At 47.2% G+C, this 13,151-nt stretch overlaps 1 protein-coding gene across 1 annotated transcript in view; it reads right to left on the bottom strand.

Annotated features, from left to right (window-relative positions):
• MUC2 (mucin 2, oligomeric mucus/gel-forming) overlaps nt 1-13,151 on the bottom strand; it is a 133,547-nt gene that overhangs the window by 98,904 nt on the left and 21,492 nt on the right. The window contains exons 7-17 of the mRNA XM_075326946.1: nt 12,743-12,868; nt 4,997-5,114; nt 4,616-4,754; nt 4,391-4,501; nt 2,860-2,929; nt 2,564-2,701; nt 1,651-1,815; nt 1,296-1,390; nt 1,086-1,212; nt 230-485; nt 81-127 (exon numbers count right to left, since the gene is read on the bottom strand). Coding sequence (XP_075183061.1) covers nt 81-127; nt 230-485; nt 1,086-1,212; nt 1,296-1,390; nt 1,651-1,815; nt 2,564-2,701; nt 2,860-2,929; nt 4,391-4,501; nt 4,616-4,754; nt 4,997-5,114; nt 12,743-12,868 — 1,392 coding nt within the window. The remainder of the gene's footprint in view (nt 1-80; nt 128-229; nt 486-1,085; nt 1,213-1,295; nt 1,391-1,650; nt 1,816-2,563; nt 2,702-2,859; nt 2,930-4,390; nt 4,502-4,615; nt 4,755-4,996; nt 5,115-12,742; nt 12,869-13,151) is intronic.

Here is a 13,151-nt window from a genome sequence, read left to right as displayed (position 1 = left end):
CAATATCAGGATCTAACAATAATTAAATGAAATGAAATATTTTTCTAGGAAATAAAGAAATCTTCGTAACATTTTCTTACTTTCATCGACATGGGTGGTGCAGTGAAGTTTCCCATTATGGCAGGAGCTATTTTAGAAAGTAAGGGAATACATAATTAATATCTAAAAAGCTCTCCAGTCCCATGACTTACTATGCTGGATCGTTTTTAAGGTGTATGGAAACACGTACCAACGCTCATCGTGCTTGTGGATGATGTCTAATGGATTCACATATGTGCCTTGGTAATAGCAGGAACATTGGGATATATCTACACATTGATCCTTCTCATTCAAGTACTGTCCCTCTGGACACCCACAGCCATCTATTGGTGTGAACGTACTGGCACAAGACTTCTCTCCCTCTGCCAGGGATTGGCAGGTTGGCTGGCATGTGGTCAAGTTATACAGATAAACTTGAGAAGATGCACATGATGTAATGTCCTTGTCTGTATGGAATCAAAGGAGGGAAAAAAAACTGTTTATGTCTTTGAATTTTACACATTAAATTGTATTTGCCAACTAGTTTGTAAAGTAGATAATATAAAAAAAACATTCCAACCTTCTCAAGATATTACTTCAACTTGATTGTGCCTCACATTAATATGTTTTATCGGGCAATGCATTGTAACACATTTAAAAATGAACAATTAAATATATACAGAAATTAAATAATGTAATATTTCATTTATTGCAGATTGAAACTGAAATTCTTCTGTAAAAAAATAAAAAATTATCTTTTCCAAAACTTGTAATACTACTATAGAAAGGGTGACATGCTTCTAGTTGAGCATGATGTAATTCCAGTTCCTCATGGGTGTAACCTTTTGTAAAGCTCCACCCCCACAGATATATCCAAACAGAAGAATAAGAAAAAGATCTGATTGGATGGCAGAAAAACAAAAAGGGTAAAGTCAGGAGAGGTTCTCCTCCTTAGATTATTTTATTTATGGGTCCCTCTTCTTTTAATATGCACCTATCAATATTAAGGAAGGTTTAGATTATAGGCACCAATGTTTTATAAAATTGGCCAATTAGAATGTTCCTACCACAGATTCTGCTCTTCCATCCCCACAGAATGATCCCTTTAGCAGCACAGGCTCTGACATAGGTGGAAAGAGCAGCACACATACAGTGCTCACTGTCCTTACAGTTACACGAGTCATAACGACACCTCTGGGGAGTGAAAAATAAGATGACATTATTGTGTGGAATAAAACAGATGAGCTTGAGATTGGAAACAAAGAATTACGACCAACCTTTGCATATTCAGTAGGATCTATTGTGGAATGGCACTTGGCAAAGGTAGACTCATCACTTTCTAATTTCGAGCACCAATAGTCTGCATAGTTTTCTGAAAAATAAAGATGTTAGAAGGTTTAATTGGGGAAAAATCAAGAAAATTACTACTCTAATGTCTAAATTGCTTATATTATATAATGGAGGTAAGAATATGTTTCAATAGGTCTAAAAGTATGATAGAGGTGTTCTTTAAACATTTAGTTCCGTTTTTGTCCTATTTATAAAGATGCAGTAATTACAGTGTCAAGAAGTTAGATTAAAACTTAGCTAAAATCTGAATAATACTATTAAATAAGTAAAGTGCATACATACTGTTCTCAATGCTGAGGCTGCAAGGATCGTCCAACCAGTCAGATGTGTCGGGGCAACTGGCTTGGGCCTTCCAAGTGTTGGCAAAGGCTGAGGCTGTAGCTTCCACAAGACCTCCAGATGTTTTAAAGTCATCTCCTTCCTTAGAGTTAAAATCTCCACAGAGACCTAGACAAAACAGTGAAGAGTTTAAGACCATTTGAAATAATCTTATTATAAGGCAGTACAAATTTAAGACCTATACTTCATCACTTATATACCAGGTCTACTTTGGAGATGTGATGGGAGATTTAGATGAATGAGCCTACTAGGATTCTGAAGGAACCTTGTTAGCAATTTTTTTCTGAAAGATATATGACTAGTTGCCCCGCTGATTAGCTGTTCTCAGTCCCGGCAGCGGCAACATGCAGCTGGAAATGCTCAGTTATGCCGCTGCTCCACCTTCTGATAGTGGCTGCTGCCGGGAACTGCACATCCGTCTCCTATTGATTAGAATGGAAGGCGGATGTTCAGTATCTGGCGGCGGCTACTATCAGAAGATGGAGCAGAGCCGAAATTAAGCATTTCCGGCGGCCTACTGCCGCCGCTGGGACCGAGGACAGCTGAACAGCGAGGGTGCGGGGTGTCGGACAACAGCTGATCAGACATTGATGACCTGTCCTAAGGAAAGGCCATCAATGTCAAAGTACGGTAGTAGGCAACCCCTTTAAAGGATCATATATGAGTTTTGGTTATATTTGCTTTATACTATTTAGGCATCTGTCTTGGGGTCATTAGTTTCGCTGGGATTACAATTGCTGCAAAATCTATTAATTTCTCTTATAGGTCAAGAAGATCATTTTTCTAATGGATCCACAGAAAGCAGTACAAAAATGGATGCAAAAAACTGTGTTGCGTTAGTGATAGTTTAACTGACCTTGCAGTCGGCCTCTACCGGATTTCGGCATGGTGATGTATAACTGCATTGTGGGCAACAGCTGAATCTGTATTTGGAGGCCATCATTTGCATGAACAATGATATGGTTTTCCAATGGCTGCAGAATTGAAAAACTGGCTGTGGACAAAACAAAAAAAATCCTTATAATGACTTTGAGGTTAAGATGTCACCACCTTACTCCGAATTCACTCCCATGGTTCACCAATTTTTCTAAATTTATTATTACCTTGGTAGAAATGATATATTATTAATAACTTTTCTATTGGTGATCTTACCTGTGACATGAGGTAGTGTTATTTTCAGCTCATTGAATAGCGCTGTGCCATCTGCTTTGAAGACCACAACCTAGAGGAATCAAATGAGATTAGTTGATTTAGTATATTGTCTAACAATTTCACAACCGGGCCATTTATCCCCCATTCCCAACCAGGTACATCTTTATGGGGGGGGGGTTGTACATCATGTTTAACCAATTCTCGCCCAGCCTGTTTTTACCTTGCTGACCCGTCCAAATTTTACAGTACTGACCAGTACCACTTTATGAGGTTTTGACTCTAATCCACTTAACGGATCCCAGTGATTTTGAGATCGTTTTTTCGTGACACATTGTACATTATGACAATGGTAACTTTAGGACGACTTTTTGTGTTTATCTGTGAAAATTTTGTATATTTGGCAAAAATTTCACAATTTTCAAACTTTGAGTTTTTATGCCCTTAAACTAGAGAGTTATGTTACACAAAATAGTCAATAAATAACATTTACCACATTTCCACAGCACCATTTTTGGACTATATACTATGCTATGCAATTTATCCCGAGTTTGTCAATATGCTTAGTAAAACTGATTGGCTCTCCCAAAACACATCAGCTCCTGCTCCGTCCCTAGAGTCGGCTATCACATGACCCTTGGGTCTAAAGGAGTAAGCACTGACAGCACTTTTTATTAGTGCATACACAGATCAAGAAGACAGAAACGGTAATAAACCATTTCTGCCTTCTCTTTGGTGAGTCTGGTTGTGTCTGACAGCCGGCTTATCACTCCCGCTGCTGCATAATCACAGGCAGCTGCTCTACTATGCAGTGATGTTTTTGAACGTCACTGCAGAGTAAAACGGGCAGTGCCTAGAGGTTTGTTGTCTATCGGCAGTCCGGAGGTAGTTAGGTACAGTATTGATTCCTTAAGGGGGCTTTACACGCTATGACATCGCTAATGCGAACTCGTTGGGGTCACGGAATTGGTGATGCACATCCGGCCGCATTAACGATGCCGTTGCGTGTGACACCGATGAGCGATTTTGCATCGTTGCAGAAACGTGCGAAATCGCTCATCGGTGACATGGGTGTCCATTCTCAAAAATCGTTACTGCAGCAGTAACGAGGTTGTTCCTCGTTCCTGAGGCAGCACACATCGCTATGTGTGACACCGCAGGAACGAGGAAGTTCTCCTTACTTGCCTCTCGACCACAATGCGGAAGGAAGGAGGTGGGCAGAATGTTACGTCCCGCTCAGCTCCGCCCCTCCGCTGCTATTGGGCGGCCACTCAGTGACGTCGCTGTGACGCCGCACGGACCGCCCCCTTAGAAAGGAGGCGGTTCGCCGGTCACAGCGACGTCGCCGGGCAGGTAAGTATGTGTGACGGGTCTGGGCGATGTTGTGCGGCACCGGCAGCGATTTGCCGCAACAGATGGGGGCGGGTACCCACACTAGCGATATCGGGACCGATATCGCAGTGTGTAAAGCCCGCTTTAGTATTTCTATCATATTTGTAAAAGTCACTACTATCTACTGATGTAACACACTTACATTTTTTTTGTTGTCAGCTAAGAGCACAACAGATTTAAGACAGGTCTCTCTCTCCGAGGAACTACAAGGTGTCAGCTCCCCTAATATAACATGTGAGTCACTTGCAATCATCTGTAATGAGAAATAAATCATAATAGTCAATTAAATTGGCTACATTTAAAAAAAAATGGTAGATGATAGATAGATAGATAGATAGATAACTTTGAAATATTCCAAGTTCCTTGCCTTAGATAGCACATAGTAACAATTCCCATGAAACGTAAAGGCTTTTCCATCAAAAGTGTTGAAATGGGCACCACCTTCAATGGAGCAAACTCCAGGGCAGGCACGATCTGTGCAACTCCATCTTCCAGCACCACATAGGCTAAAATTGAGACCATTTGGAAAAGATTAATATTCAAGAAGCCAAGTCTAATATTGGTAGATAGCTTGGAAACTCAGCATATCCTGGTAGTCTTGTGAGCTCACCAGCCAATTCTTTGGCCAGGGTATTTAAATTAAGGGCTAGGGAAACAAATTACATCATTGTCTAATATGAACAAAAGGGTAAAAAAATAGACTATGGTAGAAGATAAACCATAGAGAACATCGGAACAGGTCTCATACCATTGATCGCAGTCATTCTGTATAGATTGTCCAGGCGCATACAATGTGTCTCGATGCTTGCAGTGACACTCGCTGATTGGTACGCAGCCCTTGTTGGTATAATCATCCTGTACAGTGCCTAAAATAGGTAGATAAAAAAGGGAATTTTGTTTACTTACCGTAAATTCCTTTTCTTCTAGCTCCTATTGGGAGACCCAGACAATTGGGTGTATAGCTTCTGCCTCCGGAGGCCACACAAAGTATTACACTTTAAAAAGTGTAACCCCTCCCCTCTGCCTATACACCCTCCCGTGGATCACGGGCTCCTCAGTTTTGGTGCAAAAGCAGGAAGGAGAAGACTTATGAATTGGTCTAGGGTAAATTCAATCCGAAGGATGTTCGGAGAACTGAACCATGAACCAAAAGAACAATTCAACATGAACAACATGTGTACACAAAAGAACAACCAGCCCGAAGGGCACAGGGGCGGGTGCTGGGTCTCCCAATAGGAGGTAGAAGAAAAGGAATTTACGCTAAGTAAACAAAATTCCCTTTTTCTTTGTCGCTCCATTGGGAGACCCAGACAATTGGGACGTCCAAAAGCAGTCCCTGGGTGGGTAAAAGAACACCTCAATAAAAAGAGCTGAAACGGCCCTCCTCTTACAGGTGGGCAACCGCCGCCTGAAGGACTCGCCTACCTAGACTGGCGCTGCCGAAGCATAGGTATGCACCTGATAGTGTTTCGTGAAAGTGTGCAGACTAGACCACGTCGCTGCCTGACACACCTGCTGAGCCGTAGCCCGGTGCCGCAATGCCCAGGACGCACCCACGGCTCTGGTAGAATGGGCTTTCAGCCCTGAAGGAAGCGGAAGCCCAGAAGAATGGTAGGCTTCGAGAATCGGTTCCTTGATCCACCGAGCCAAGGTTGACTTGGAAGCCTGCGAACCCTTACGCTGGCCAGCGACAAGGACAAAGAGCGCATCTGAACGACGCAGGGGCGCCGTGCGAGACACGTAGAGCCGGAGTGCTCTCACCAGATCCAAAGAGTGCAAATCCTTTTCACATTGGTGAATTGGATTAGGGCAAAATGAAGGCAAGGAGATATCCTGATTGAGATGAAAAGGAGATACCACCTTAGGGAGAAATTCCGGAACCGGACGCAGAACCACCTTATCCTGGTGAAACACCAGGAAGGGGGCTTTGCATGATAGCGCTGCAAGCTCAGACACTCTCCGGAGTGATGTAACTGCCACTAGAAAGGCCACCTTTTGCGAAAGACGTGATAAAGAGACATCCCGCAGCGGCTCGAAAGGTGGTTTCTGAAGAGCCGTTAGCACCCTGTTAAGATCCCAGGGTTCCAGCGGACGCTTGTAAGGTGGGACTATGTGGCAAACTCCCTGCAGGAATGTGCGGACCTGCGGAAGCATGGCTAGACGCTTTTGAAAAAATACGGAGAGCGCCGATACTTGGCCCTTGAGAGAGCCGAGTGACAAACCCTTGTCCATTCCGGATTGGAGGAATGAAAGAAAAGTGGGTAAGGCAAACGGCCATGGAGAGAAACCGTTATCAGAGCACCAGGATAAGAAGATTTGCCAAGACCTGTAATAGATCTTGGCGGACGTTGGCTTCCTGGCCTGTCTCATGGTGGCAATGACATCCTGAGATAACCCTGAAGACGCTAGGAGCCAGGACTCAATGGCCACACAGTCAGGTTGAGGGCCACAGAATTCAGATGGAAAAATGGCCCTTGTGACAGCAAGTCTGGGCGGTCTGGAAGCGCCCACAGCTGACCCACCGTGAGATGCCACAGATCCGGGTACCAAGACCGCCTCGGCCAGTCTGGAGCGACGAGAATGGCGCGACGGCAGTCGGACCTGATCTTGCGTAACACTCTGGGCAGCATCGCCAGAGGAGGAAACACATAAGGCAGTCGGAACTGCGACCAGTCCTGAACTAACGCGTCCGCCGCCAGAGCTCTGTGATCCTGAGACCGTGCCATGAATGCCGGGACTTTGTTGTTGTGCCGTGACGCCATGAGATCGACGTCCGGCGTTCCCCAGCGGCGACAGATCTCTTGAAACACTTCTGGGTGCAGAGACCATTCCCCCGCATCCATGCCCTGACGACTGAGAAAATCTGCTTCCCAGTTTTCTACGCCCGGGATGTGAACTGCGGAGATGGTGGAGGCTGTGGCTTCCACCCACTGCAGAATCCGCCGGACTTCCTGGAAGGCTTGACGACTGCGAGTGCCGCCTTGGTGGTTGATGTATGCGACGGCAGTGGCGTTGTCCGACTGGATACGGATCTGCCTGCCCTCCAGCCACCGCTGAAAAGCCAATAGGGCTAGATACACTGCCCTTATTTCCAGAACATTGATCTGAAGGGAAGACTCTATCGGAGTCCAGGTTCCCTGAGCCCTGTGGTGGAGAAAAACCGCTCCCCACCCTGACAGGCTCGCGTCCGTGGTGACCACAGCCCAGGTTGGGGGTAGGAAGGATTTTCCCTGCGATAGAGAATTGGGAAGGAGCCACCACTGAAGTGACGTCTTGGTTGCAAGGGACAGAGAGACGTTCCTGTCGAGGGAAGCCGACCTCCTATCCCATTTGCGGAGAATGTCCCATTGGAGCTGCCGTAGATGGAATTGCGCGAACGGCACTGCCTCCATCGCTGCCACCATCTTCCCCAGGAAGTGCATGAGGCGCCTTAAGGGGTGTGACTGACTCTGAAGAAGTGATTGCACCCCTGCCTGCAGAGAAAGCTGTTTGTCCCGCGGTAGCTTGACTACCGCTGACTGTGTATGAAACTCCATCCCGAGGTAAGTCAGTGATTGGGTCGGTGTCAACTTGGATTTCGGGAAGTTGATGATCCACCCGAACTGCTGGAGAGTCGTCAGAGTGACTGTAAGGCTGTGTTGACACGCCACCCGAGAAGGGGCCCTGACTAGGAGATCGTCTAGGTAGGGAATCACCGAGTGGCCCTGAGAGTGTAGGACCGCCACGACGGATGCCATGACTTTGGTGAAAACCCGTGGGGCTGTCGCCAGGCCGAAAGGCAATGCCACGAACTGAAGGTGTTCGTCCCTGATGGCAAAACGCAAGAAGCATTGATGTTCGGGTGCGATCGGCACGTGGAGATAAGGATCATTGATGTCGATCGATGCTAGGAAGTCTCCTTGTGACAACGAGGCGATGACTGAACGGAGAGATTCCATCCGAAACCGTCTGGTTCTCACGTGTCTGTTGAGCAGTTTGAGGTCCAGAACGGGACGGAATGATCCGTCCTTTATTGGCACCACGAACAAGTTGGAGTAAAAGCCGCGACCACGTTCCTGAAGGGGAACGGGGGTCACAACTCCTTCTGTCTTCAGAGCGTCCACCGCCTGAAAAAGTGCGTCGGCCTGAGCGGGGGGCGGAGAGGTTCTGAAGAAACGAGCCGCAGGACGGGAGCTGAACTCTATCCTGTAACCGTGAGACAGAATGTCTCTCACCCATCGGTCTTGAACATGTGGCCACCAGGCGTCGCCAAAGCGGGAGAGCCTGCCACCGACCGAGGATGCGGTTAGGGGATGCCGAGAGTCATGAGGAGGCCGCCTTGGAGGCAGTGCCTCCTGCGGCCTTTTGGGGGCGTGACTTGGACCGCCACGCATAGGAATTCCTCTGGCCTTTCTCCTGCCTGCTGGACGAAGAGGATTGGGGCTTGGCGGAGGGACGAAAGGACCGAAACCTCGATTGTATTTTCCGTTGTTGAGGTCTCTTAGGTTTGGACTGGGGTAAGGAGGAGTCCTTTCCCTTGGATTCCTTAATAATCTCATCCAATCGTTCGCCAAACAAGCGTTCGCCAGCAAACCGGTTAAGAACCTCTTGGAGGCCGAGTCTGCCTTCCATTCACGCAGCCACATGGCCCTGCAGACTGCCACAGAGTTAGCGGATGCCACAGCCGTACGGCTAGCCGAGTCTAGGACTGCGTTCATGGCGTAGGAAGAAAAAGCTGACGCTTGAGAAGTCAAAGACGCAACTTGCGGAGCAGAATTACATGTGACAGCATTAATCTCAGCCAGACAAGCTGAGATAGCTTGGAGTGCCCACACGGCTGCAAAGGCCGGGGCAAAAGACGCGCCCGTGGCCTCATAGATGGACTTCACCAGGAGCTCTATCTGCCTGTCAGTGTTAGCCTTTAGCGATGAGCCATCTGCCACCGATACCACAGATCTAGCCGCCAATCTAGAGACTGGAGGATCCACCTTGGGACATTGAGCCCACCCCTTAACGACTTCAGCGGGGAAGGGGTAACGCGTGTCAGTGAGGCGCTTAGTAAAGCGCTTGTCCGGAACCGCTCTGGGCTTCTGGACAGCATCCCTGAAGTTAGAGTGATCGAAGAACGCACTACGTGTACGTTTGGGGAACCGAAACTGGTGTTTCTCCTGCTGAGACGCCGACTCCTCCACAGTAGGAGGCGGGGGAGAGAGATCCAACACCTGGTTGATGACGAGATAAGATCATTCACTAATGCGTCCCCCTCAGGTGTATCAAGGTTAAGGGCGACGTCAGGGTCAGAACCCTGAGCTGCGACGTCTGCCTCGTCCTCCAGAGAGTCCTCAAGCTGGGAACCCAAGCAGCGTGAAGAAGTCGGGGAAGATTCCCAGCGAGCCCGCTTAGCCTGTCTAGGACTGTGGTCCTGGCAGGAGTCCTCTGCGTGGGACCTAGGGCCCAACCTGGGAGCGCGCTGCGGCTCGGACCGAGAGGGGCCTGGAGGTGACGATCCAACAGGGGCCGGGGCCTGTGTAAGGACCGGTCTGGACTGCAAAGCTTCTAGCAGCTTGGCAGACCATTTGTCCATAGACTGAGCCATGGATTGTGAAAGTGACTCAGAGAGTTTCTCAGCAAAAGAGGCGAACTCTGTCCCTGCCGCCTGGACAGGGGGAGCAGGGGGGTCTACATGGGCCGAGGGGTCCACTAGTGACTGAGGCTCCGGCTGAGCAAGTGAAACAGGGGTCGAGCATTGCTCACAGTGAGGGTAGGTGGAACCCGCAGGTAACATAGCCCCACAAGAGGTACAGGCCGCAAAAAACCCCTGTGCCTTAACAGCTTTGCTCCTTGTGGACGACATGCTGTTGTCTCCTAGGAGAGTGATCACTGAGGGTATATGGCAAAAACAGGGCATACAGCCCGACCGAACAGAAATATATATATAAATACGTATCTATTCCGGCACCCAAGGGGGGACCAGCACCGGGTGACCGGTGTGGCTTACCGACCGCTAACAAGCGGAGTGTGTGCCTCCAGATTCCCAGCCTTAGGTCCCCCGGAGCTGCAGAGCTGTTCCTGAGAATCCTCCACCGGCAGAATGCCCAAAAAATGGCTGCCGGAGATCTCAGGGGAGGAGTGGAGCCGTGGGCGGCGCCAGGAAAGTGCGGGAATCTGGGGTCCCCACAGTGATCAGTGAGGGGGGAGGAAACATGCAGGATGCTCCAGCCCTCACATCCGACGTCAGGTCAGCAGTCCCGCCCTTACCCCTGACAAGCAGGCCTGGGGGCGGGATTTTTGCGACTAGGCCGCGATGAAGCCGGGGACTAAATTTGAGGCCGCGCCCGACAAGCAGGCACGGTCGGCGTGGAAGTCCGCCGGTCTTCTCAATTCAGCAGCTGCCGCAGCGTCCGGGAAGAAGGTGCGCTCCTGCACAGTCCCCAATGGGGACACAGAGTACCTTAGAGTTGCAGGGCCCGGTCCCTGAGGTTGAATAGACTCCGAACCGGCAGATTCCCACAGGGGCTGCGGAGGGAGCACTGTCCCAGCAAATGGATGACCGTTCAAGATCCCACTTCTCCCAGAGCCGCTAAGGGATGGTGAAGGAGACGGCATGAGGCTCCGGCCTTTGTACCCGCAATGGGTACCTCAACCTTAACAACACCGCCGACGTAGTGGGGTGAGAAGGGAACATGCCGGGGGCCCCGTGGGGGCCCTCTTTTCTTCCAACCGACATAACTAAGTTGAGAATGCATGAGTGGATGTGTGCCTCCTTCCACACAAAGCATAAAACTGAGGAGCCCGTGATCCACGGGAGGGTGTATAGGCAGAGGGGAGGGGTTACACTTTTTAAAGTGTAATACTTTGTGTGGCCTCCGGAGGCAGATGCTATACACCCAATTGTCTGGGTCTCCCAATGGAGCGACAAAGAAAATATTTTATAGTTCTGTGCCGTATTTTAGAATAAAGTACATTACCCTTCTTCTTACTTTAGTCTATTCTACTGTCAATTATTTGCCATCTATAACAACACCAACATGTATTACTTTATAGATATAGGACCAGATAAGGGGCACGTTCTCTACTACTAGAATATGTAACCACATGCTCTATCCTAAAAAGGAAGAGCAAAGGGGGCTTGTTGGCCCGTCCCCCTTCCATTATCATACTTATACTTGATGATTTGTAGCACAGAAGTTCCTTGAAAGAGAAAACACTGCAGGAGGTGCTACCACAAAGAACTGGGCAATCTGGCACCATGCCAACTCCTGGAATATGCAACCACATGCTCTATCCTAAAAAGGAAGAGCAAAGGGCTTGTTGGCCTGTTCCCCTTCCATTATCATACTTATACTTGATGATTTGTAGCACAGAAGTTCTTTGAAAGAGATAGCACTGCAGGAGGCACTACCACCGAGAAATGGGCTTTCTGGCACCAGGCCAACTCTTAAAATATGTAACCGAAGGGCAAATGGCTTGTTGGTCTGTTCTCTTTCCATTATCATACTTATACTTGATGATTTAAGGCACAGAAGTTCCTTGAAACTCCTAGAATATGCAACCACATGCTCTATCCTAAAAAGGAAAGTTAAAGGGCTTGTTGGCCTGTTCCCCTTCCATTATCATACTTATACATGTTGATTTGTAGCACATAAGTTCTTTGAAAGAGAAAGCACTACATGAGGCGCTACCTCCATGTCCACTCCTAGACTGTACAACTACATGCTCTATCCTAAAAAGGAAGAGCAAAGGGATTGTTGGCCCATTCCCCTTCCATTATCATACTTATACTTGATGATTTATAGTACATGAGCTCCTTGAAAGAGATAGCACTGCAAGAGGCGCTACGACCGAGAATTGGGCTATCTGACCCCATGCCAGCTAAACTAAACTTGACATTGAAGTCTGTTTTCTATGTTGGGGTGTTAGCGGTGAAGGGGGCTGGCTGACTGGGTGAGTTCAATACCTTATCCAGCCCTATTCCATGCATTGGACATAACATAAGAGGGGATGGGTTTAGCTATTAAAATGAGCCAGTCAGCCAGCCCCCTTCATACACAGCACTGACAACATGCCAAGGAAGAAAATGCTCACCAACTCCTGGAACAAATTGGAACCTGAACTGCAGAAAGCTAACGTTTGGAACAAAAATATTAATAAACTATATATCTTTTTCTATTTTGAACAGAGCAACATGAATTTTTAAGTGTTCAACCCCTTTATCTACAGTATATATCTGTGCAAAGAGTTTAGAGCTTAAACAAAAAATATAGCTTTTATTTCCTTGGCGATCAAAAAATATAGCTTTTATTTCCTTAGCGATCAATCAGTAGATTAAGGTGGCCCCTAAAACAACATAGTAGTAAATAGTTAGCAGTAAAGTATATAGATTTTTTACTATTAATGCTCGTGTTGTATCTGCATAGTCAGTGTACGGTAGTTTTATGTTGTTTGCACAGTTACCAGTAAATCACTCTTTTATGATTCTTAGCAGGAGTTCAATATATTTCTTCTCATGTCTTACCCTCCGGACAGAAGCAGCCGTCCATGTAATGCTCCTCACACAGGCTCTGCACCTCCAGATGGGAGCAGGAGTTCTTACAAGGGGAAGCGCTTTCTTGGTAAATCATATTTGCAGGACATTGTTTAGCTGGAAAACACATTAATTTCAAGTTAGATTATACATGAAATTTCAAGTACTGGCATGATCAATCTATTCTTGTTCATTGAAATATTGTATTAATTGCTATTTGCAGCTTTACCTATGTTTTTATTCTCATTCTTTATACTTATTCTTAATCAGCATTGGTGCAAACTGACAATCTCTTTCACTAACTGATAAACCTGGTTCCATACTGTTTTTGAGCTCTATTTTCTTTGACTTTTAGCTTTAAAATGCAGCTGAGCGTCCAAGTTACTTTTCAGAATAATAT

Source organism: Anomaloglossus baeobatrachus, chromosome 10 (genome assembly GCF_048569485.1).
Source record: "Anomaloglossus baeobatrachus isolate aAnoBae1 chromosome 10, aAnoBae1.hap1, whole genome shotgun sequence".
NCBI classification, from domain to species: Eukaryota; Metazoa; Chordata; class Amphibia; order Anura; family Aromobatidae; genus Anomaloglossus; species Anomaloglossus baeobatrachus.
This window is presented reverse-complemented; position numbering and strand designations above follow the sequence as displayed.